At 35.2% G+C, this 23,711-nt stretch overlaps 1 protein-coding gene across 1 annotated transcript; it reads right to left on the reverse strand.

The window, feature by feature from the left end:
* Positions 1-8,537: 8,537 nt before the first annotated feature.
* Positions 8,538-9,434, reverse strand: ac (achaete). The gene has a single exon (XM_073973083.1). The coding sequence runs from the start codon at positions 9,432-9,434 to the stop codon at positions 8,538-8,540; it is 897 nt and encodes a 298-aa protein (XP_073829184.1).
* Between the last annotated feature and the right edge of the window lie 14,277 nt (positions 9,435-23,711).

Below are 23,711 nucleotides of genomic sequence, written 5' to 3' on the forward strand. Positions count from 1 at the left end.
TGTACAAATTTAACGTTTCTATTGAGGATATGTTTATCTTATTACACGGTTCTGCAAATAAGTCTATAATAATAACTATATTTGTTTTACGTACTTTACGATGTCCTGCGAAAACTGCTCAAATTTGACAATTATTTTCTATATGAATGAAAATAGCAAGAATAGTCTTCAAATTATAAAATCCAACATTTCCCATTTTGGCATAAACAAAACCAACACTGACGTCTAATGCTGGTTCTTCTATAAATTTTTTAAAAATAAATAATAAATAATAAATAGCCTGCAGCTATTTTTTGGTTTGGCCAGAGAAAAATATCCTACCTCTCAGAAAATGTGCGATTTATTCTGCAACTCAGTGAAACACATTTAAAAACCTCCAAAGATTATAAAAAGAAAACAAATAAGAAAAGTCTATAGTCGGACGGAGCCGATCATGGGACACCCTATACCACTATCCCTGGACCATCGCTCTCCACGGAACTTCTTTTCAATGATTGTGAAAATTTAATTATCAAATATCAGAGATGTAATGTAAAATACTTATGACCAAAACCAAAAAGTTATCTAGCATGACAACGACATTTTTGTAGCAGAAAAGGAAAATTTAGTTCACGTAAAATGTAATGAAACCCACTTATGTAGTACTACTACTTCCGTTGTTTAACCGCTACGTTATTGAAATTTTTACCAATTTCACACAACAGTTTCAGTCCATTTAACCCGCTAAGTATTATTTGATCTTCACGTTGGTTTGTACACTTCTTCTTCATCATAAACTCAAACTTTGTATAAAATTTTGCGGGTTATTATTTTGACCTACAGAGCCGCAACAAAATTGGTTAAAATTTTGTTTTTGGTATATTTCATCTCCTGAACATTTCACGATCATCACCAAAAACTAATCATTTCTATTCTGGCCAGAACCCAACCTCCTTAAAAAATTCGTTACAATCGGACCATAATTGCGGCCTTAAGCTTGTTTACAATTTTTAATGGACGACACACATCGCTAAATCGCTTTATATCGTCGAGATATGAATTTCGGCATACCAAATAAGGGATCTAGGACGAATATTTCGTGGTGTTACATAAACTTTTGGAGAGACAATAAGTAGCATGGGATAAAAATGTGGTTCTCTACACAGAACCCATTATATATTAGGCAGTAGGCCCGTTATCTTGCAAACACTTTATTGCAGTTTACATCAGAGGAAAGGTCAGTAGTTTTTTTCCATATGTAGGCTACTTTGCGAAACATATATGTCTTCAAGGAATTAAAATATCGACCAAAAATAATTTTTTTATATTTTTCATACAAAAGTAATGGTCTATTTCACCCGCTAAAGAATATCAGATCATCATTCAAAATTGTAGGCATCTTTTTCGACCTATACTCTTACCCGGTGCAAAATTTCGTGACTATTGATGTATAATTGCGACTTCTAGCGAATTTATTATTACACTACAAACAAATAACGGAATATATTAGGCTGTAACTCTGTTATCTGATCATGCACACCAACATAATTGGCATCTATTGAAAGGTCAAGCGTTCCACTTTCAAGTATATCTCACTTGCCGGGAATGTCACTACCAGGAATTAAGATATAAGCTGTATATTAAAATTTTTCACAATTTTCACACAAAAGTTTTGGTCCATTTAACCCTCTAAATATTATCCGATCGTCATCTCAAATTGCAAGCTTCTTCTTTGTCATATACTCTTACCTTATTAAAAATATCGAGGCGATCGGACTATTATTGCGACCTACAGAGCAGATACAAAATCGGATAAAAATTATGTTTTTGGTCCCTTTCACCCGCTAAATATTTCACGATCATCACCAATTAAACTAGCGATCTATTCTGATGTGAAACCGATCTCCATACCAAATTTCGTGACGATCGGTCCATAACTGCGGCCTGGAATATATTACAATTTATAATGGACAGACGGACACACGGACGGACGGACACACATCTCAAAATCGCTTTATCTCGCCGAGATATGAAGATTGGTATACCACATTTTGGGTCTCCGACGAATATTTCGCGGTGTTACATTAATTTTTACCAAAACAAACTTATAATACCCTTTTCACATAGTGGTGTAGGGTATAAAAATCAAATGTCGTTCGTTGGTAATAGCATCAGTAGATAACGACTAGGCCGATTTGAATAATTCTTTTTGTGAAATGTGCGCCATAACCCGACTTAGGTTTTTGTCCACTTTTACGCCCACTTTTTTCATTTTTCAATTTTTATCTTTTCTACAAAAACTACTGAACCGGTTGTCTGAAATTTTCAGGGAATATACAGGGATGGCCCCCGGTTAAAATAGGCTACAAATTCAGTTGAATTTCAGAAGGGGCGGGGTACTTCCCCTATGCCCTATTTTTTAAAAATGATATATTAACAATAATTACGATTGTATATATTTGGAAGTAATTTGCGAGACAATTGTGGTTTTGACTCTGGCCTTGCCCACTTTTTTAGGACCCAAAGACTTGACCTCAAACACTTTTTTAAATATGTTACATCTACAAAACTACTGAACCGATTTTACCGAAAATTCAGGGAACGTACTGGGATGGCCCCCGGTGAAAATAGTATGCATATTTTCTTGAATTTATCTTTATGAATAAAAATCAAATGCTGTCATAACCCAACTTAAGTTTTTATGGAAAGAAAAGTTTACCACGCCCACTTTTTCCAAGTTTCAATTTAAATTTTTTCTGCTAAAACTACTGAAATTGTCAGGAAATGTACAGGGATGGCCCCTGAAAACATGCTACATATTTTATTAAGTTACAGAAGGGGCGGGGTACCTCCCTAATGCGATATTTTTAAAAAAACGTTATTTTTGCAAAAATTATGCATGTATCGGCTTAAAAATTAACGGGTTAATCTACAATCTAAATACTTCTTTAGGGCCTAAAGACCCGACCACGCCTGTATTTTTTTAATATATCGTAACTCCAATACTACTGAAGGGATTTCCATAAAATTTGCAGCAAATGCTCTATGTTTGCCGTTGTTATGTATATTTTATGAATTTCGGAAAAGGTGGGGTACCTTCCCCATGCCTTTCTTTTAAACGCTATATGTATAAGCGAAACTTATGATTATATCGGTTTCAGCATAGATTTTGGTAGGCAATGAAGTTGTGTGCACCCTAGGTACATATTTGGAACCAAAATACCGGACCACGCCCACTTAGTATGTTATATCTTGAAAACTGATGACCTCGCCCACTCTTTTCAAAACATTATTTTTCCAATAGTACTGAACCTAATTTTAGAAAATGTCAAGAATGTCCCGTGGTCCAAACTGCTATATATTTGTAGACGAATTTCGGGACCTATTGTTTTATAATCGCTATATTTGCCAAACTTATGAGTGTATCGGGTTGCAAATTAATTTTCGAGACAACGGTACCTTTTTCGTACATCTGGCAACCCTCCTGATTTAATTATTCTGAAGGTAATATTTATTTTAGTTGATGACAATCCATCCTAGTGAACTAAAGAAACTCATAAAACGTCTTAGTTTTCAAATATTCCCGGTTTAAAACCTACAGGACCCTGTTTACATGTAATATGACCTGGTACTCCCTTGGTCCATTTTGTAACCCTCCTAGTACGGATATTCGATGACTAATATTGTTGATACTTGTTAGTAGTTACTCCCTGTTAAAAATAAAATTCATAAATTGTCCTGATTTTCAAGTATTTACCGAAAATATGGGGTATATTGGAACCTCCATTACATTTCGAAAACATTTATTTGACAACTTGCATTACATGTAGTTGTTGCTTTTCATTATTTTTTGTTGGACTACGTGGGTTAATTTTTTATTTATACATCCTATCTTGTCTTAAATAAGTCGTCCAACTAATTTTTGCAAAAAAACCGACATTTTTATTACAATTATCAGTAATTTTTTCATTAATTAATACAGAAAAATGTTAGTTTTCTGAGTTCGAAAACAATTACTTGACAAACTGTATATCAAATCGGTTACTGCCTTCGAGAGTTATCATGCGCACTATTTTAGCGGAACATTTTTGAATTTTTGTGGGATGGTACCGAAGGAGTGAACCGATTTAGCTCTTCTTAGAACTTGTTTTAATTTTCTGCAAAATATTACGACTGCGAAAATTTGGACCGAATCGATTTATCGGTACGAGAGTTATCGAACAGCCAGACGGACTGACATTGCTAAATCGAGTCCAAATTTTCTGAAACGGATTTCGTCCAAACATACTTGGGGTCTAAAAACATTATTTCGATGAACGACATTTTGCCCCTATGAACTCGTTAGCATAAATGCTGATGGTATAAAAATGGGAATGAATTTACACATTGAATGAAAGAAGCTTATACATGGAAGTTTTTGTGGAGTTCATAGATGAAAAAAGTCAAAAAAAAAAAAAAAACTAAAAAATCGCCGAAGCGCTTTTTACATAAATCGCGATTCAAGTTCACGATTTTGCTTAGAAGCCGCAAGCGCTATCAAAATGGAACTAAGGAAAATTTTACTATTTTTGATATATAGAAGTTCAAATTGGGGGAATTTACTGACTGTACCATCTCCTTATAAAACAATATAATGACTGCAATTTCCCAACATAAACTTATGTACCTCAAAAATGGTACAACATACGAAAAAAATCTTGTAGAGAATTTTCAGATTTTCTCTAATCCCATTTCGATAAGTCTTACCGTATTCAAGCATATCGTGAAACCCTAACAAAAAACCTATAAATGTAACCTGAATTTCTATATCTTAAAAATGGTACAACCTAGGAACAAATCACAACGGTCAATCCCCTAGAAAATTTTCACAGCTACAACATTTTCTTTAGCCCTATCGAATGTCCTACAAATGTGAATTTTGACCGTAATTTATTTTAAAATCTTTCCAGCGATTTTTTTCTTGTTTTCGGATATTTCTCATGTGGAAATGTGCAAAAACTTCCCAGGTGTAATCGGTTCTCATATAAAGTTAGTTATCATTGTGGATTCAGAATCCGCGAAAATTTCCCAGGTTTAAGCTCCTTCTACTTCAAATTGGTTCAGCCGCACCGTGACGATTGACAGTAGTTCCTTTATCTAACATTCAATAATTTGCATTAAGTGAGAGGTTAAGAGTTGGTTTTCAAGTTAAGTTTTCGTAAGTTGTCCGAATATGCCCCAGAATTTAAATTACTGATAAAAAATTAAATGTGGATATTTTTACCACAAAAGTTGTGCTAATTTTTTTACGCTAAATACTACCCGATCATTATCAACAATTATTGGCACAATCCTTGACCAAAACTATTTCCCTTGCGCACATTTGTCAGTATTGCACTATAAATGCGACCTATAGCATGATTAAGGTTATACTACCCACAATTAAAACTGAGGGATCCCTGTATATATTAGGCTACAACTATATTATCTGACCACGTACATCAACATAATTAGCATCAATGGAAGGTCAAGCACTCCTCTTCTATATAACTTACATGGTTTTAATATACATAGACTCTAGGTATATATATATAGTCATTTCACTAAAAACTTTACAAATTTTCACACAAAAGTTCTGATCAGACTAAAATTGCGACCTACAGAGCAGCTACAAAATTGGATAAAAATTTAGTTTTTGGTCCATTTCACGAGCATCGCCATAGGGGTCTTCTTCTTTATTTGCCTATTCGTTTTACGAATTTATGGTGATCAATGCAGTTACATAAAATGTATTACAGTATATTCGGTACATATATGTGTTTATAAGTTGTTGATTATTTCAGCAAAAGATTGTCGATTTCTGCACTCGCTGAGTAGAGTTGCAACATCATTTATACCGGTCCATTCCTGAATATTATTTATCCAAGATTTCTCTTTTCTTCCCCAGTAGGCTTATTCTGTAACTTTTATCGATTGAAAAGTTGTTAAAATTTCTTTTGTTTTTGTAACAACTACAAAACAAACAAATGAAATTGTTGTAAAATAAACAATGAGTAAAGTTGTTAAAAAGTTACAGAATAGGCCTACTGGACTGTCTTCCCTCTATTTTGCATCGGATAATGTTTTGGAGTAGTTTGTATTTGTTGTTTCGCATGATGTGTCCAAGATATGCAGTTTTTCGTTTCTTTATTGTACGTATAAGCTCTTTTTCTTGATGTATTCTTTGCAGCACTTCATTGTTCGTTACAAACTTGGTCCATGGTATTTTTAGAATTCGTCTGTAGGTCCAAAACTCGAAAGCTTCAAGCTTCTTCATGTCGGCTGCCTTCAGGGTCCACATTTCGACTCCATATAGCAAAACTGACCATACATATGTTTTCAGATATCTTAATTTTGACTTTATATTGATATCATGACTCACAAAAATTTTCTTGTATTTTATGAAAGCTTCTCTCGCCATTTCAATTCTGCTTCTTATTTCGTTTGAAATGCTCTTTCCACGTCGGTATTTTTTATTTTTAAAGGCGTTTGATTGCCCATACTCTCTTTGGAAATAACCATATACTTAGTCTTTCTAATGTTTATCTTTAAACCATAGCTTTCACTGTGTGCTGCCAGTCTATGTAGTAGGTATTGGAGTCCTGCAAAGCTATCAGCTAGTATGGTTGTGTCGTCTGCATATCTAATATTGTTGAGAAAAGTACCATTTATAAGAATTCCTTTTTTGATATCGTTGATTGATTCTTGGAATATTCTTTCGGAGTAGACATTGAACAATAGGGGGGATAATATGCATCCTTGTCTCACACCTTTAGATATTACTATGTCTTCTGTACATTCTCCATTTACATCCACATGTGCAGTCTGGTGCCAATACAAGCTTTTTATGCATCGAATTTCATTCTGTCCAATACCAATGGACGTTAGAACCTCTATCAATTTATCATGTTGTACTGTGTCAAAAGCCTTCTCGTAATCGATAAAGCATATGTATACATCTTTTTGAACAGTTTTGCATTTTTGGACTAGGATTTGTAGGGATGAAAGAGCTTCGCGTGTTCCCATGCCTTCTTTAAAACCAAATTGGGATGCACCCATAACTTTCTCACACTTCTCATATATTCGCCCATGAATTATTTTTAGAAAAATCTTCAAAGCATGGCTCATTAAGCTGATAAGCCTATAGTCACTGCAGTGTTTCGGTTGGTTTTTCTTTGGGATCGTTATAAACGTTGATCTCAGCCAATCATTTGGGTATTCTCCGGTCTCATATATGTAGTTGAATAGCTTGTTCAGGATATTAATGTTATCTCCCTCTATTAACTTTAGTATTTCCGATGGAATCTCGTCAGGACCACATGCTTTTTTAACTTTTAAGGATTTTATCGCTGACTCAATTTCTTGCTTGGTTATAGATGTTCATAGGGGTCTATTCTGGTTTAAATCCGACCTCCATGCAAAATTTCGTGAAGATCGGTCCATAATTGCGGCCTTAAAATTTTTAATGGACGGACGTACGGTTACACATCTAAAAATCTCTTTATCTCGTCGAGATGTGAATTTTAGTATACCACATGGTATACTAAACAAAATGCAAAGAAAACAACGCAAAATTTTTCGCAAAAAACAGAGTTTTACGTCAATTTTTGCAACCATTTTTTGTAGCGTTTAAACAACCAGTGGCTTTATGTTGGTTAAACGGCAAGGGTAGACGAATATAGTACTTGATGCTAAGCGAAAGTTTATTTTCTAGATTTTAGTGCATTTAAAAAGGTACTTATTTTGATTTGATTAGCCGAGAAGTTTTGTCGGGAATAATTATCTTCTTTGTACTATTTTTTTTTTCTCAAATGCAGACATAAAACCGCGATAACTTTCATCCGCAACAACCAAAAAGTGTATAATTTTTATCTACAAATATAGTTTTATGTATTTTTAAGTTAAAAAACTAAAATTGTATTTTGTAATATCTTCTTTATAAACTCAAAATGTTGCTATATTTACTACAAAGGCAATCCTTGGTCAGCCACAATTAACATCATGAATAATATGTGGCTGGCAGTGCCATCTATTGTTTTGATACACAACTAATATTTTCTCAATGCCTGTTATGTTCCCAGAAATCCCAACAATAAATTGAAAAAATCTTGAATTTTGGTAATAAATATTTTTTTCTTTATATTTGTTGTTTGCTTCTTATTTTGTATTATTGTCTAAAGTTTAGTGTCTTCCGGTGTTATCTTAAAACTAAAATTTTTAAATCAATGTCTTCCATATCTTAAAAACTAAAACTTAAAACTATAAAAAATACTTATATAGGCAGGCACAGCAGTCTTAAAAATGGTTTAAATAATAACTTAGATAACTATTTTGTACATTTGGATTTAACAAATTTGAGGTAAAAAACATTTTCCCAAAATTATGAGAATGTTTGAAAAAATAATACTTTTGCATTTTTGATTTTGTGTGGTGGTGGTGGTGACCAATCAATGGTGTCTTCTTGGCATGGACTAGATTTTCAAAATCTTAGTTGGCTGGATGGTTCAAGAGGCGCAGGAATGGAGGTGAAGTTGAGTAAGTTATTCATCTTGCCACAATGAAATGTAGTCTAAAAGTTCTTCATCCTCTGCTGATGAGGAGCTGTTGCTGTTATGATTGTATTCCTCAAATGAGACTGGTTCGAATTTAATTGGTGTTGTGGCTGGTGTAATGTTATTGGCATATTCGAAACCCGATGATTGATAGTGTTGTGGTGATTCCTGTTGTGGATACATTTCAGAGGAGTATGTTGATGAGCTGGTCGAATTGGCGGGTGAAATGAGGTTATGTTGTTGGAAACTACCAGCATAACTTAGCGAAGGATGATGAGGTTGAGTATAGAACTGGGTTTGTTGTTGATAGTACATGTTGTGTAATGGAGCGGTGGTTGGTTGTTGTTGCTGTTGTACTGGTGTTGGTGGTGGAGAACCACTGTTGGATGAGCCTGAGCTGTATGATGGTGAAGCAGCAGCTAAAGAACCATATGAGGATACACTGGAGCTGTCACTGCCACTGTCAACATCTTCGATCAATTTCTTAAGACGACGAATATATTCAGCAGCCATGCGTAGTGTATCAACTTTGCTGAGCTTTTTATCGGCGCCAGGTCCAATGCCACGACGACCATTACTGATCTCAGCAATAATGGCAGTGGGAATGTGTTGGCGTAAATGAGAAAAACCATCATTGACTTGCTTTACACGATTACGTTCACGGGCATTACGGCGTATAACCGAGGGATTGTTAGAGTCCAATGTGGTGCCCTCACTTTTCGATGAGGGTTTCTGGTATGGGGCAGGTGCAATAGATCTTTGGTTTACATTACGTGTCCTCAGCACTTCACGTGGTGGTGTGTGCAATACTTGTTTTTGATATTGGAATTTTTGAGCTGTGGCTGGCTGCTGGTGGTACATCATATTTTCCGAACCCAAAGCCATTTTTGTTGTTAGTTTGTGCGTTTTTTCGAAAAGTTAATTTCCAGAATGTATTGTAGTTTCGTAAAAAGAAGAGTTTGAAATTGTTCTGAATTTCAAATCTTGCTGTGGTTGTTTTCTCTTTGGATGCTTAAGACTGAATGATGCCCTTCTCTGCTCTGCCAGGCTATTTATACGATTTCCTCTGCCATCCTCCTCCAACAACATCAAGGAATTCATTCACAACACATTTAGGAGCACCGGTATTCACCTTCTTCTTAACTCATTCAAAAAATTCCCAGCTACCTGACTCTCGAACGTTGTCCATGGACAGGTAAAACCAAATCTTGTACAAATCCCTCTTTCATTAAAATCTTTTTCTCTCACGCACATCGTATGTGCTCTTTTACATCAGCAAAAAGCAAGGATACCCTCTCTGTGGGAGCGAGCATCCCTTGATCATCATCATCCTCATTGTACCATTTTTGCTCATTGATGCATGGTCAAGAGTTGTACAGGTATAAAATCAACACACCATTGAGATTTTTAACTTGGTTTACTCATTTTACTCAATGATGTTTTGGGATTTTACCCAACAACTGAGATTATGAGCCACGCACTCATTACTTCTCCTTACGGAAAAAGGTATATTTGTCTGCTGCAGCAAGAGGGGAAATTGGCCAGGGAACAGTTTTGTGCTGTGCAGACGAAACATCTGCAAAGTTGTTATGTGGTGAGTTTTAATACCACTCTGTGTGCTGTGTTCTTCCCCTTAATTTTTTGCATAGCCAGTTATTTTCCACAGTGGTAGGTAGGGTCAGTCAATGATTTCGATCATTTTGTGCAGTCGCGTGCCGGCTTTATAGCCGGTTTGGTCATTTGTTTCTTCATCTCTGTTGAGAGATGTTGTTGACCAAATGCAAGAGTAAATTTTCTGGATCGCATCTTCTCTTGTTGTAGTTCACATTAGCCAACATTATTGTTGGCCATTGCATGTTGTGTTCTTTTCCTGATCATGCAATCCAACCACAGGCCATCATCAATGATGGGCAAAACAAAAAAAAAAAAAAAAGATGGTCATAATTAAAAACAGGTTGTTACAAATTTTATTATCATTGTCGCAAATGCAAGTATTGAAGAATTGATGAAGTGTTCTTATTGAAGATGGATGTAATATAGAATTTGGCATTGCCACTAATTTGTCTTTTGTAAGTTAACTTTAAAGACAAAGTACTTTAGATGGTGAAAGAATTATTTCAAGGAACGTTTTCCAAGTGTTTGTAACATCTCTAAATATTGGTCCTAGATGAACATTGCAATTTTGGATAATGATCGAATGACAGTAAGTGAAATTGATCATAACTTTGTCTTAATGTTATAACAACTTTGTGTTAATGCCTACATTCTTATTGATATGGAAAAGGATGTTCAAACAAAAAAAGACTACACACAAGAAGTCGGAATTAGAATTAGATTGCACAGTGGTGGCACTTACATGGGAAGGTGTGACAAAAATACTTCTAAATAATATGTCGAACTGAAATTGTTATCAATGGGTCATAGTGGCCTAAAAGCACTCTAAGTAAAATATTGGAGTCCTAGGTCCAAAATTTCGCGTGGTTATCATTTAATGAATCATTCTGAATTGAAGTATTTTACTGTTACCAACACATTTTTCAACTGAATTTGCTGTAATCCGGTACCAAGAGTTTTTAATGCATAGTAAACCTCCCTGCGAAAAAAGTCAACCAAATATTCTAAGCGAATATGTTCTTATAATGAACTAAGATTTCAGAACACCATCTTATAAAGAAATGTAATATTTGTCCAATTTGACCACAGCCTCCATATAGGGTTACCATCCTTTTTTTGGTACTTTATAAGATTTAACCACATTTTTCTACATAATTACTTGTAGTAATGTATTTTTGGTTATCGGAGTAAATCTCCACTTTTTAGCATGGTCCAACAATAAAATAAGTTATTTGTTAAAGTGAGTACCCCCAAGTTTTTTTTTTCTTTCGCGAGTTTTCATTACAGCCCTAGGTTACAATGACCATAGAAATGGCTAATAGCACAACAAACATTATATTATAATAAAATTACTTAAAACAAGTAAAAAAGTATCAGTCAGCTTAGCCGACAGAGATATACCCTCAGCCTGTGTATATTGAAACAATTTTTTCCCAAAAACGTATGTATTTAGGGGGTTTTGAAAATTTTGGATGTATGAACCGACAAAAATGTTGATTAGGATTAAAGATCAAAAGTTTTGCGGAGGAGGCACTGAAAGGAATGGATCGACATTGGCCATTATGGAAGTGGATCTCCAGCCACTACATATGGTGCCATAGGGGTTTTTACACCCTTCGGGCTGTTTGCTCAAGAAGTATGGACTTGCCCCTGAAATAAATTTTACCATCGTAATTGAGGCAGCGAATGCAAGTTGCTTCAACAAAAATCAAAGTGATTCGATTGCAGGTCTTAAAGTGAACTTATCCGAAATTTTGTGTGGGAGGTACCGGATGGAGTGGACAAATATAGTCCATATTTGAACCTGATCTACATCTGGTACATATATTTGGATGTGTAAATTATGGACTAATTCGGCCACTCCCTTCAAGAGTTACCGTACGAAAAAATTTTCCGAACATTTTTGAACTTTTGTGGGGGAGGGACCTTAAGGAGTGGACCGATATGGCTTATCTTCGATCTTAAACTATGTTTGGACAAAATATTACTAAGGCCAAATTTTGGACCGAATCGGAAGATCCGTTCGAGGGTTATCTTGCACTCCAACCTCTATACATTGTGTCATAGGGGTTTTTTTGCAACTTTCAGGTTATTTTCTCAGGAAGTGTGGACTTGCCCCTGATGAAACTTATACCGTCGTATGGGAAGCAGTGAATAAAAGTTGCTAAAACAAAAATCAAAGCGATTCGAGAGATGGCCCTAAACTGAACTATTCCGAAATTTTGTGTGGGAGGTATCCGAAGGAGTGGACCGATTAACTCCATCTTGAAACTTTACCTAAGTCTGGTACACAATTTACGATGGGCAAGGTATGGACCAAATCGGTTACTTCCTTCAAGAGTTATCGTGCGCACAAATTTTCCGAACATTTTCGAACTTTTGTGGGGGAGGTACCGGAAGGAGTGGACCGATATAGCCCATCTTCGAGCTTAAATCAAATATGGACAAAATATTTCGATACCCAAAATTTGAACTGAATCGATTGATCCGTTCGAGAGTTATCGTGCGCACCAGCCAGACAGACATACGGACGGACGGACATTGCTAGATCTACTCAAAATTGTCTGAAACGGATATCGTACAAACATACTTGGGGTCTAAAACCATTATTTCGATGAGGCACATTTTTGGTCGTATCAAAGTGTATATGGTAAATTTCAAATTTCCTTTACAATTCCATCGAAAAAAAATTAAAAAAATTTTGTACAAGCACATTCACGATTTTTGGTACATGGGTTAAGAAAAAATCGTGGTTTCAAATCTGTTCGCGTTCACAAAATCGGATGCTGCGCCCAAAAGTTAGGGGGGATTTTATTCCCTTATAAAGAAAAAATTTTTAAAAATTCCCTTTGTGTTGTAATAAGAAAATTTATATATAAAGCGTTAACAGCATTTAATATCTATCCGTAGATGCCTAAATATTTACTAAATATATTTCTATTTTCGCGGAAAATCAAGAAATACTGAAAAAATCTTGGAGTAAATTTAATTTATTCTAATTTAGAGTCCAAATAAAACTCGAAAAAATAAATTAAAAATACGTACAGATTCTGGACAACGCGTAGAAAAATATGAGACCAAAATTTTAAAGATAGGATTTATAACTGCCATATTACAGCAACAACAAAAGACGAAAATTTATTGTTGGAATATTATTTCAAAAATATATTTTTTGTTCAATACGAAAAATAGAAAAAACATTTTTGGGAGTTATTCTACTACTTCGCTAAATTTCGATGCAAGGACTGACGGACTTTGCTGAAACTTCTTCAGGGAAAATGCGATGATAAACCCGAAAGTGTATTTGCTTACTTTGATAAACAATAGGATTATGAAATAGTAAGTGATATTGAAATTACATCCAAAGAAAAAACATAAAAGTTAAAAAACGTATAATTCGCGAATTCGTTAAAATCAGTTAAGGCGCATGCGCTTTTCAGATACAGCTAGTGCATCTCTGTCAATATGTAGCGATTTTTCCACTTTTCATTCAGCGGCCAAAGTGTGCTGTCAGCTGCATCTTACTGTTCAAAAAACCTTAATGTCGGTAAAAATTGCGCGATCTACATAAGATTATAAGGCGCATCTGATTTCAGTGACCGCCTATAAAAAATACGTCATTATAACAAATTTTAAACAAATTCTTCAAGAACCGCGGATGTGCTACCAAATTCTATTTTATATGAAATACGAATATTACTCCAGAATCTTGGTAATTTATGCCCCACGGTTTTGGAAAATAATATCATCGCGAATAAAAGGTTCCATTTATGTAAAAATAACCAAAGAAAATCGCGGTTCAATGCGCGGAATCATCAAAATATAATTTTGCAGAATTTCCTACTTTCAAGGTATCTATAACCGCCGTTTTAGTGGATGGATTTGAAAGCGGAAGGGTTCATTAGATCCGGCGCGTAAAAAAACTAAAATCACGCGGGGTTCAAGGGTACCTAAGTTACAGTTGTAAATTTTGAAACCAAAAAATAGGTTTTTAAAGAAAATTTACACACCAAAATCTCGACTTTGGACTTCTATTACTAGGAAGCTGTATGAAGCACATTCATGAGATATACATCAAACGACGTGGAATCACGAGTTCTACAATCCAGTAAATAGTTTGGGTAATTATCTGGTTGCGCCCTCCAATTGTAAGAAAAATTCAAAAAACCCAGATTTCAAAACTTCAAAATGTCAGCATCGATTTTAGGGGGATGCAGTGTATATATCGAAAAGTCATACATTAGAACCATGTTGCCCGAGGGGTATTCCTCAATTCTTTCTTTTAGCTTATGTCTGAATTTTCCGTGGTTTGACCAGAAATCAAGAAAGAACACAAAAAAACTTGTAAACTTCAACACATTTTTACCCATTTTTTAATATTACCACCAACGCAGCTTCCACGAAAATTATTTGTTATGGTCCATATTATGAGATCGTGGCTAAAACACTTCAATTAATATAAATATATTCATATTGTATAAAATATATTGACAGTTCGCGACTTATTAAATGGTGAACCTCAACTTCAACGATTGTAAAACATTTTTGAATATTACCATATACCCTCTGTAGTCTAAAGGCTGAGGGTATAAAAACATCACTTATAAATGTAGTGTCTGCTTAATTTAGGTAATTAGAGTAGAGTTTGGGAATTCCCGAATTTTTCATTCCCGGGAAATCGGGAATGAAAATTTCTCATTCCCGGGAACCCGGGAATTCCCGGGACTATGGTAATTCGAATTCGTGGGGCATAAACGTGACAGAGATTATTCCTGACTAATTAGCGGAGGTTATATAAAACATCTTTTTCCAACTACTATCCTAGCAAAGCTTCCTTGATATCAAAGAGTGCTGTCCGATTATATTTTTAAAGTCAACTATATTGTATATCTCACCAATAGTCACATGTTACTTGCTTATGCTGATGATATAGACATCATAGGCCGATCAGTAATAGAAGTAAGTGATACCTTTATGAAGGTCGAAGGAGAATCTGCTAAAGTGGGTCTGGCGGTAAACGGTGAGAAGACCATGTTGATGGTGTCGACGCGCAATGCGTCCATTGAGCTCGGACCGACTGTGGAAGTTGATTCCTATAATATTGAGGTAGTAAAAGGCTTCGTCTACCTCGGCACCTCCGTAAACACAACAAACGACATCAGTTGTGAAATAAAAAGAAGAATTATATTGGTGCTACTTTGGTTGAAGTAAGCAGTTTAAAAACAAAGCCACATCTCGTCAAACAAAAATAACGCTCTACAAAACACTGATACTACCCGTGCTGATGTATGGCTCCGAAGCCTGGGTACTTGCGCAAGCAGACATGACAGTGCTTGGTGTGTTTGAGAGAAAAATTCTTCGAAAGATCTACGGACCAATCTGCGTTGACGGTGAATATCGACGTCACATGAACCACGAGCTGTATCTGCTGTACAACAACATCAATATTGTTAAACGCATCGAGATGCAGCGATTGCGTTGGCTAGGCCATATCATAAGAATGAGCGATGATGACCCCGCTAAAAAGGTGTATAAACACGGACCGCTTGGCGGTGCACTCAGAATTGGCAGGCCAAGGAATAGATGGCGCAAACAAGTGGATGAAGAGATGACAAGGTGCGGTATTCCAGAAAGCGAAGCAACAAATAGAGAGAATTGGAGATCTTTTCTTAGTTCGGCCTATAGAACAAATGTTCTGTAATGGGCCAGCTAAGTAAGTATATTGTATGTTCTTCTTATGATTCGAAATGCGTGTTGATCATATAACAAATCCGTTTATAACGAATTTTTACACGGTTGTCCTTTCGGGTACACGGCTTCACAATGGCAACACGTTGGCACCAATGACTTACATGAACATACCTACCATTGTTATTACTGGTTTCCAATCCTAATATGCTCTATTTGCCACTTACATTTTATACAGTGTTTTATATTGCAAACAATAATTCGAATGGAGCACAGTTTTTATATCTTAGCCAATTAATATCCTTCAAGAATGCCACCAATAAAAATTTAGACTAGAAACCATGATAAACTAAAAATTAAGAATTAAGACTTCGAATTAAAAAAAAAACACCAATTATCGAGAAGACCAATACATACATATTTTATACGAATTATGGCGATTTTTTCAATGGGCAATTACGAATAATATTAAATAACTATAAGGCAAATAATATATGACTTATAGATGAAAATAAAAATACCCGTATTCCCGGGAATTTCAAAAAAATTTCCCGGGAAATCCCGTTCAAAAAATTTCGGGAATTCCCGGGCCGGGAATTCCCGACCAGAAACTCTAAATTAGAGGGCTAATGAAATCATTTAAAGAAAAACCGATCAATAAGTAGCTGAAAATCGGGATAGAAAGGCCCCAAAATAATATCTTATTGCGCAGAAATGCGCGGGCTCATGAAACAAATCCATGATAAAGCTGATCATTGGGCAACGATATCTGCAGTTATGGTTGCAAAATGGATGCAAAAGCAGGTTATACTGTAATCATAAACATTAACCTGCGAAATGCAAAATTTAATGTTGTTACTACTCATAATAGGCCTGTGGTAAATCCCAAAAGTACCAAAATCGTGAACTTTGTTTTCTGACGAGAATAAAGGCAAAGACAATTTCTCTTGGGAGACTTTTTTATATTAAAATTGGTGATGTTTATCGTTGTTGAGGTACAGCAGACAATTCCTGATACGGAGGAGTCCCCAACACAGGTATGAGTCCGTAAAATATGACAAGCGTTGTTACACGATATTGACAGTAACATTTTTACAACCTCTGGTCTAAAGCATAGCCCGGAAATGTTTTTATAATTTATGGAAATGTGGAAGGAAATTTATTTTTTGATCCGTTTAGGTCTAATATAATGGGTATATAAAACAATTGGGCATTATAAACTCAATAAGATATTATCCCGGTGTTGATCCCAACCAGGCATCGGACGTTGTGAAGTTCTGGATACATTAACACTGCTGGGAAGTTCATAAACTGATCCAGATTTTAATTTAGTGAATATAAATGGTCTACGCGATAACTTAATATAAAAAACTCGCGATATTCTACATCCCCTAGATCTCAATAGTGCACTTCTTGTAGTATGGGGCCATATGGACTATTACAGGCCTATTCCTCAAGTAGCTATACACGGTGCGCCTTAACTAATTTTAAATGAAAGGTGCTTACACCTGGGAAGTTTCTGCGGATTCTGAAACTACAATGTTTATAGATGAGAAAAATTAAAAAACGAAAAAAATTGCCGGAGGGATTTTCAAATAAATAGCGGTCAAAGTTCATATTTTGAGGGCTTTATTATGTTTTCATTATTTTGCTCGGAAACCGCAATCCCTATCGAAACGAGATTAGAGCAAATGTTGTAGCAGTGAAAATTCTCTACAAGATTGACCTTAATGTTATTTTCGTAGGTTTTACCATTTTTGAGATATAGAAGTTCAAATTGGGACAATGCACTGACTGTATCAACTCCTTATAAAACAATGTCATGAAGGGTGCACCTTAACTAACTTTAAATTAAAACCGCTTACACCAGGGAAGTTTATACAGCAATGTTTATAGATGAGCAGCATATTTGAGCACAAACACCCTATATACCCCACTTTGATGAAATTTGGAAAGTGTGACTGAATTCGGTCTAGAAATAAATGTGCCAAATTAATTTCGAAATCGGTTCAAATTTGGATATAGCTCCCATATATATTTTCGCCCGATTTCACGTATTTGCTGCACCAAACACCCTATATCTGTCCATTTTTGATGAAATTTGGAACGTGTACGGAATTTGATGTGGTATTAAGTGTATCATATTATATCGAAATTAGTTCAGATTTTTATATATTTTACATATTCACAGTTTTGTAGGGTATCATATAGTCGGCCTGACTTTGATCCTCTCCTTACTGGTTCTATGTGTGTAAGAGGCAATATTCTCATTCCAAGATTTACATATGTATGTACTCAATCGGGTCTCATTGTTCCCAAAAAAATATCGCAATTATATAAGAACAAGTAAGAACGGCGTTATGTTCGGCCGGGCCGCACTTGTTATACCATCCACCACAAGTTGTATTGAAGTAAAATGGAATAATTAGTTTCCTTTCGTGTATGAAGAAGACTTAATACTAAATTTCAGCAATTTCGGTAAAACAATGTGAGGCACCATTCTATGGGGGCTATTTCAAAACGTAGATCTATACCGACAAATTTCTGACGGAAAGTTTTTAGGCTCAAAGAAGACAAAATACCAAATTTCCTATATTTCGGTAAGAGAATGTGGCTAAAACTTAAAATAATACCGAAAATCAAGAAGTACGCTTCTATGGGGATATAGGAAGACGTGGACCTATACTGATAATACTCTTCTGGAATATTTTATAACTCTTGGAAGACGAAATAACGAATTTCAGCCATTTCGGTTGGATATTGACGTCACAATCTTTAGTATTACGAAAATCGGGAGGTACCGTTCTATGGAGGCTATATCGAAATGTGGACCTATACCGACGAATTTTAGTCAGAAATGGGGCAATATGAAAACGTGGAGCTGTACAGACATATTTCTGGCGAACAGTTTTATATCTCATTGAATACTAAATACCAAATTTCAGCAATTTTGGTGGAATATTGAAGACACAACCTTCAAAATACGAAAAACCGGGAGGTACTTTCCATGGGGGCTATATGAAGGCGTGGACCTATACCGACAAATTTAAAGGGGGAGTATGAGTAACCCCAACGAAAATACCGAAAATCGAGAGGTACCGTTCTATGGGGGCTATATGAAGGCATGAACAGATACGGACAAAGTTCTGGGGAAAGTTTTATACCACCAACGTAGACTAAGTACCAAATTTCAGACATTTCGGTGTGATAATGAAGCTAAAACCTTCAAAATACCGAAAATCGGTATATGCAGGTGTGGACCGATACCGACAAAATTCTGGGGAAAAGTTGTATACCCCTAAAGAAGACTACGTACTAAATTTCAGCCATTTCGGTAGGATAATGAAGCTAAAACCTTCAAAATACCGAAAATCGGGAGGTACCGTTCTATGGGGGCTATATGAAGGTGTGGACCGATACCGACAAAATTCTGGGGGAAAGTTTTATACCCCTAAAGAAGACTACGTACCAAATTTCAGCCATTTTGGTAGGATAATGAAGCTAAAACCTTAAAAATACCGAAAATCGGGAGGTACCGTTCTATCAGGGCTATAAGAAGGTGTGGACCGATACGGACAAAATTCTGGGGGAAAGTTTTATACCCCTAAAGAAGACTACGTACCAAATTTCAGCCATTTCGGTAGGATAATGAAGCTAAAACCTTCAAAATAACGAAAATCGGGAGGTACCGTTCTATGGGGGCTATATCAAAACGTGGACCGATATATCCCATTTTCAATACCACCCATCCTGCATGTAATAAAAACTTCTGTACCAAATTTTGACTCTCTATCTTTAAAATTGCGAGCTGTATCTTGATTTCAACAGGCAGACGGACGGACGGACAGACGGACATGGTCAAATCGACATAGAATTTTATGCTGATCAATAATATATATATTTTATAGGGTCTTTGACGAATATTCCGATGTGTTACAAAAGGAATGACAAATTTAATTATACCCTCCATATGGTGGAGGGTATAATAATTTCAAGTACTTACGTTGATATAAATTACAAAATGACCATTCATACATAACATTTTTTTATTATTTAGTATTTAGTCACTGAAATCAGTCAGTGTAGGTTCTCGCCTTTATATAGCCCCCATGGAACCGTACCTACCGATTTTCGGTATTTGGAAGGTTGTGTCCTCAATATCCACCCGAAATGTCTGAAATTTGGTGTTCAGTATTCATATTTTTTGTGGGCTTATTGTATACATCGAACTTTTGTCTTCAAAAATGATAATTTTTCTTTAAAGCGTTTTTTTACCGATTAGTGGTCAAAAACGGTAAATTTTTTGTAACAAAATCTGATGTAGACTTTGGCTGTTCACCATTTCAAAAATATTTATATATTTTTAAAAGTCTCCACAAAAATATATGATGATCGGTCGATTAGTTTTCGAGCTTTAGTGGACATCGCAAGACATTTATATAAAAAGGAGGTCCCTAATGTCCCTAATGAGATTGTCACTGGAAAAGAGAAATAACATGTTTGTCTGCAAACCTCTGCAGCTGGCACCTTTATACGTTTGAAGTACTCACTCTTTGCAACTCAAACGGCAAATAATATCGATATACACTTTTGTAAAAATTTTTCCCACTCCACTAATTTTCAAATTTGGTTCACAAAATCGATGTACTGCTGACTTGGGCACCTGTAAACATCATATGATCACTATTTACTTCTAAATAAAAGTAAATCCACGTTTATTACATCCAAAGCAACTGTAAACATTTATTTTAGAACGATAAATTACTTTAAATATGAAAATATTGAAAATATTTTAAGTAAAATAAGAACAAAAATGATATCGGCCTTTTTGTAGAAAATTTACTTATGTTGAAACTAAAGTATGGGGTATTGTAACTCGCGAATTGTTGTAATATACCATAACTTTTGAACGCATTTAGGTAAAATAAACTGTTTTAACACGATTCACCGAACGACTTCTTAAAAGTATAATTTGAGCGGAAGCTGTGGTTATATTAATGTAAAAAATAGGAAAAAATCGTTTTTTAAGTAAATTTCTATTAGTGGCATTACAGTACAATGTAGAGTATAATGTTCAAAGAAGAAGTTAAAGAATACACTTTAGAGATGAAGTTTTTTATTAATGATTTTTTAATATTACCACTGCATCAATCTCAAACGGATGCTGACATTGTTGAAGACTAAGTTAATAAAACTATATGCCTGTTTAAAATGTGCGAAAACATATATTTCAAAACTAGTATCGCTAATCCGGAGATATAATTGATTTTTTCTAAAAATTAACTGCGATGCTACATCCACGGTTCTTGATGGATCGCAATGAAATGACATCAAATTATTTATTTTTAAAAGGTTATCATCGAAATCGGATGCGCATAAAATGTAAATGAACTTCGTGGAAATTATGACCATCTAACTGTATTTTGCGCCCTAATATGCAACAGACGCTACATCGTGGCCGCCAAATAGAATTTCGCAAACTGTACATCAAATAAAAGGGTTTGATTTGCTGCGTTGGAAAATTGGATGCACATCATGCCATTTTCACCATTACGCGGTTTATATGCGTTTCAAAGATTGTAATATTCAATTTAACATTATTTTAACGTTATGCCACAATTGAAATTCCTTGTGATTTAATATAATGTTCTAAAAATATTCGCCAATAGGAAAACTATAAGCGAAAAGTTTGTTGCAGCGGAATATCTTCATTATTGCGCGAAATTTGGACGAAAATGGCGAAGAAGTGAAACATTTTTTCTTCAACCTTTCCTATAAAACCATAAAAAATAAAATTAGAATAACCTGATTTTTATTTTTTCGTCATATTTTCTTTGTATTTTTGCAAATAATATATAGGTTTCATTTTATTCCTCACAATGTCTGGATGCTGGTATAATTTTTTTATATATATTTTTTGTAAGTTTAAGCGCTATTGTTTCAAAAATATTTTTGTAAACACGTGAAATTATTTAACAAATTTAATTTTTCGCTAATCCATTGAAACTTTTCGAATTTTTTTTTGCATAATCGCAAAGGGTGCGAATTCAGTTAACCATAATAGGATATAACAGCTTACTATATTAAGCCGCGATTTTTTTTAGATTTTTTCTAATTAGCATAATTAAAACGGTCATATCTTTTGTGCGCAACGATCAAAAAATTATTTTTTTTGATTTTTTTGAAATGGAAAAGACGATTTTAGAAATTTTTCCTGATATTTCCAACAGTTATCGGATTTCAACCTTCACATGGACAAATCTACTTAACAAATCAACACCAAATTACAAATTCCTTCAAGATGAAATGTTTACTATCAATTTTCATCAATAAATTTTTATTCCGAAGTACTTGGTTTTGACCATTTTTGGCCACGGACGTCACACTATGCGACCCTGCCTAGAGGGTGCGTTGGCAATCCCAACGCTGTTGCCCAATCAGCTGCACGTCTTAAATTAAATCGATTACAGAAACATTAACAAAGTCAAACAACAACAATCTTGTGATGACGATTTTGATTTTGATTTTGGCTCTAAAAACAGGTAATGATTGGTACCTGAAACCTAACCTGGGGGAGATCACGGGGGAGATCTATCTAAATCTGGACAAATTCATAATTGCATCGAAACTGGGATTATATAGCGTGTTTGGTTCAACGAATACACGTAATCGGTCGAAAATATCCCTTATATATTAAATCTGAATCGATTGTTAGCAAAATACATAGCGTTCCCCAATTTTTATGTGAATTGCGCAACATATCGTCGTTGTCATGCTTAAGTGTTCCATACGCCATTTTTGACTTTTCGAGATACAGGTGGTTTCTAGGGTTTTCCGGTATGCTCTCTCTGAATTTCTAGTCGGCTTTCTACTATCTGCTCTACTTTCCGAGATATCCACGACTCGACGGGAAAGCATAAACCGGGTGCCACCGTGGTGCAATGGTATGCACACCCGCCTTGCACACATAAGGTCGTGGGTTCGATTCCCCGGCCAGGCAACATCAAAACACTTTTTAACAATGGCAAAATAACCCTCAGTAATGTTGGCGACATTTCCTGAGTATTTCAGCCATGTAAAAACTTCTCTACAAAAGTGGTGTCTTAGACAAGCCGTTCGGACTCGGCGATAGACTGTAGGTCCCATATCATTGAGCTAATATGAATCGGGGTGCACTCATTGATATGAGAGAATTGTGGAACAATTATTATTTAGAAGTATTTAATTTATTGAGGCAAAGATGGAAAATTTTTTTGTCACTTTGTTGCATGTAATTTACAATATTTCACATTTGTGTCATAAGTGCGGATATGGAACAAATCGACAAATTTTTTTTTTTTTAAATCTCTATAACTTTTATATTCCAATACATATTCCTCTAAATTTTTGCAAATATGTTCTCTATACTACTATTAATATTTCAAGTCAAAAATATAAATATTTGCTTTAGCCAGCTCCAAACAGTTGTAACGCAAAACAATTATCTCAAAACGGGCAAATGGCGTATGGAACACTTAAGCATGACACCGACGATATGTCACCTGTACTTTGATTACAAAAGTACATGGACAGGCTGAAGGGCGTTCACAAATCGGCATAGCATATTACATACAAATGCACATAGACAAGTACCCCTTACCACATTGCACTGTGGCCCCAACCAGTGACATAAATCACTAAAGGCCATCTTTATCCAATTTTGTAGCGGCTCTGTAGGTCGCAATGGTAGTCTGATCGACGCGAAAATGTATGTAAGATTTGGGTTTACGACAGAGAAGTTGCTTCCAATTTAACGTGATAATAATTTAACGATAGATAATATTTAGCGGGTTAAATTGACCAGAAATTTACTATCCTCTG

Source organism: Musca autumnalis, unplaced genomic scaffold, assembly GCF_047663935.1.
Source record: "Musca autumnalis isolate F117 unplaced genomic scaffold, ASM4766393v1 scaffold_3, whole genome shotgun sequence".
NCBI lineage: Eukaryota > Metazoa > Arthropoda > Insecta > Diptera > Muscidae > Musca > Musca autumnalis.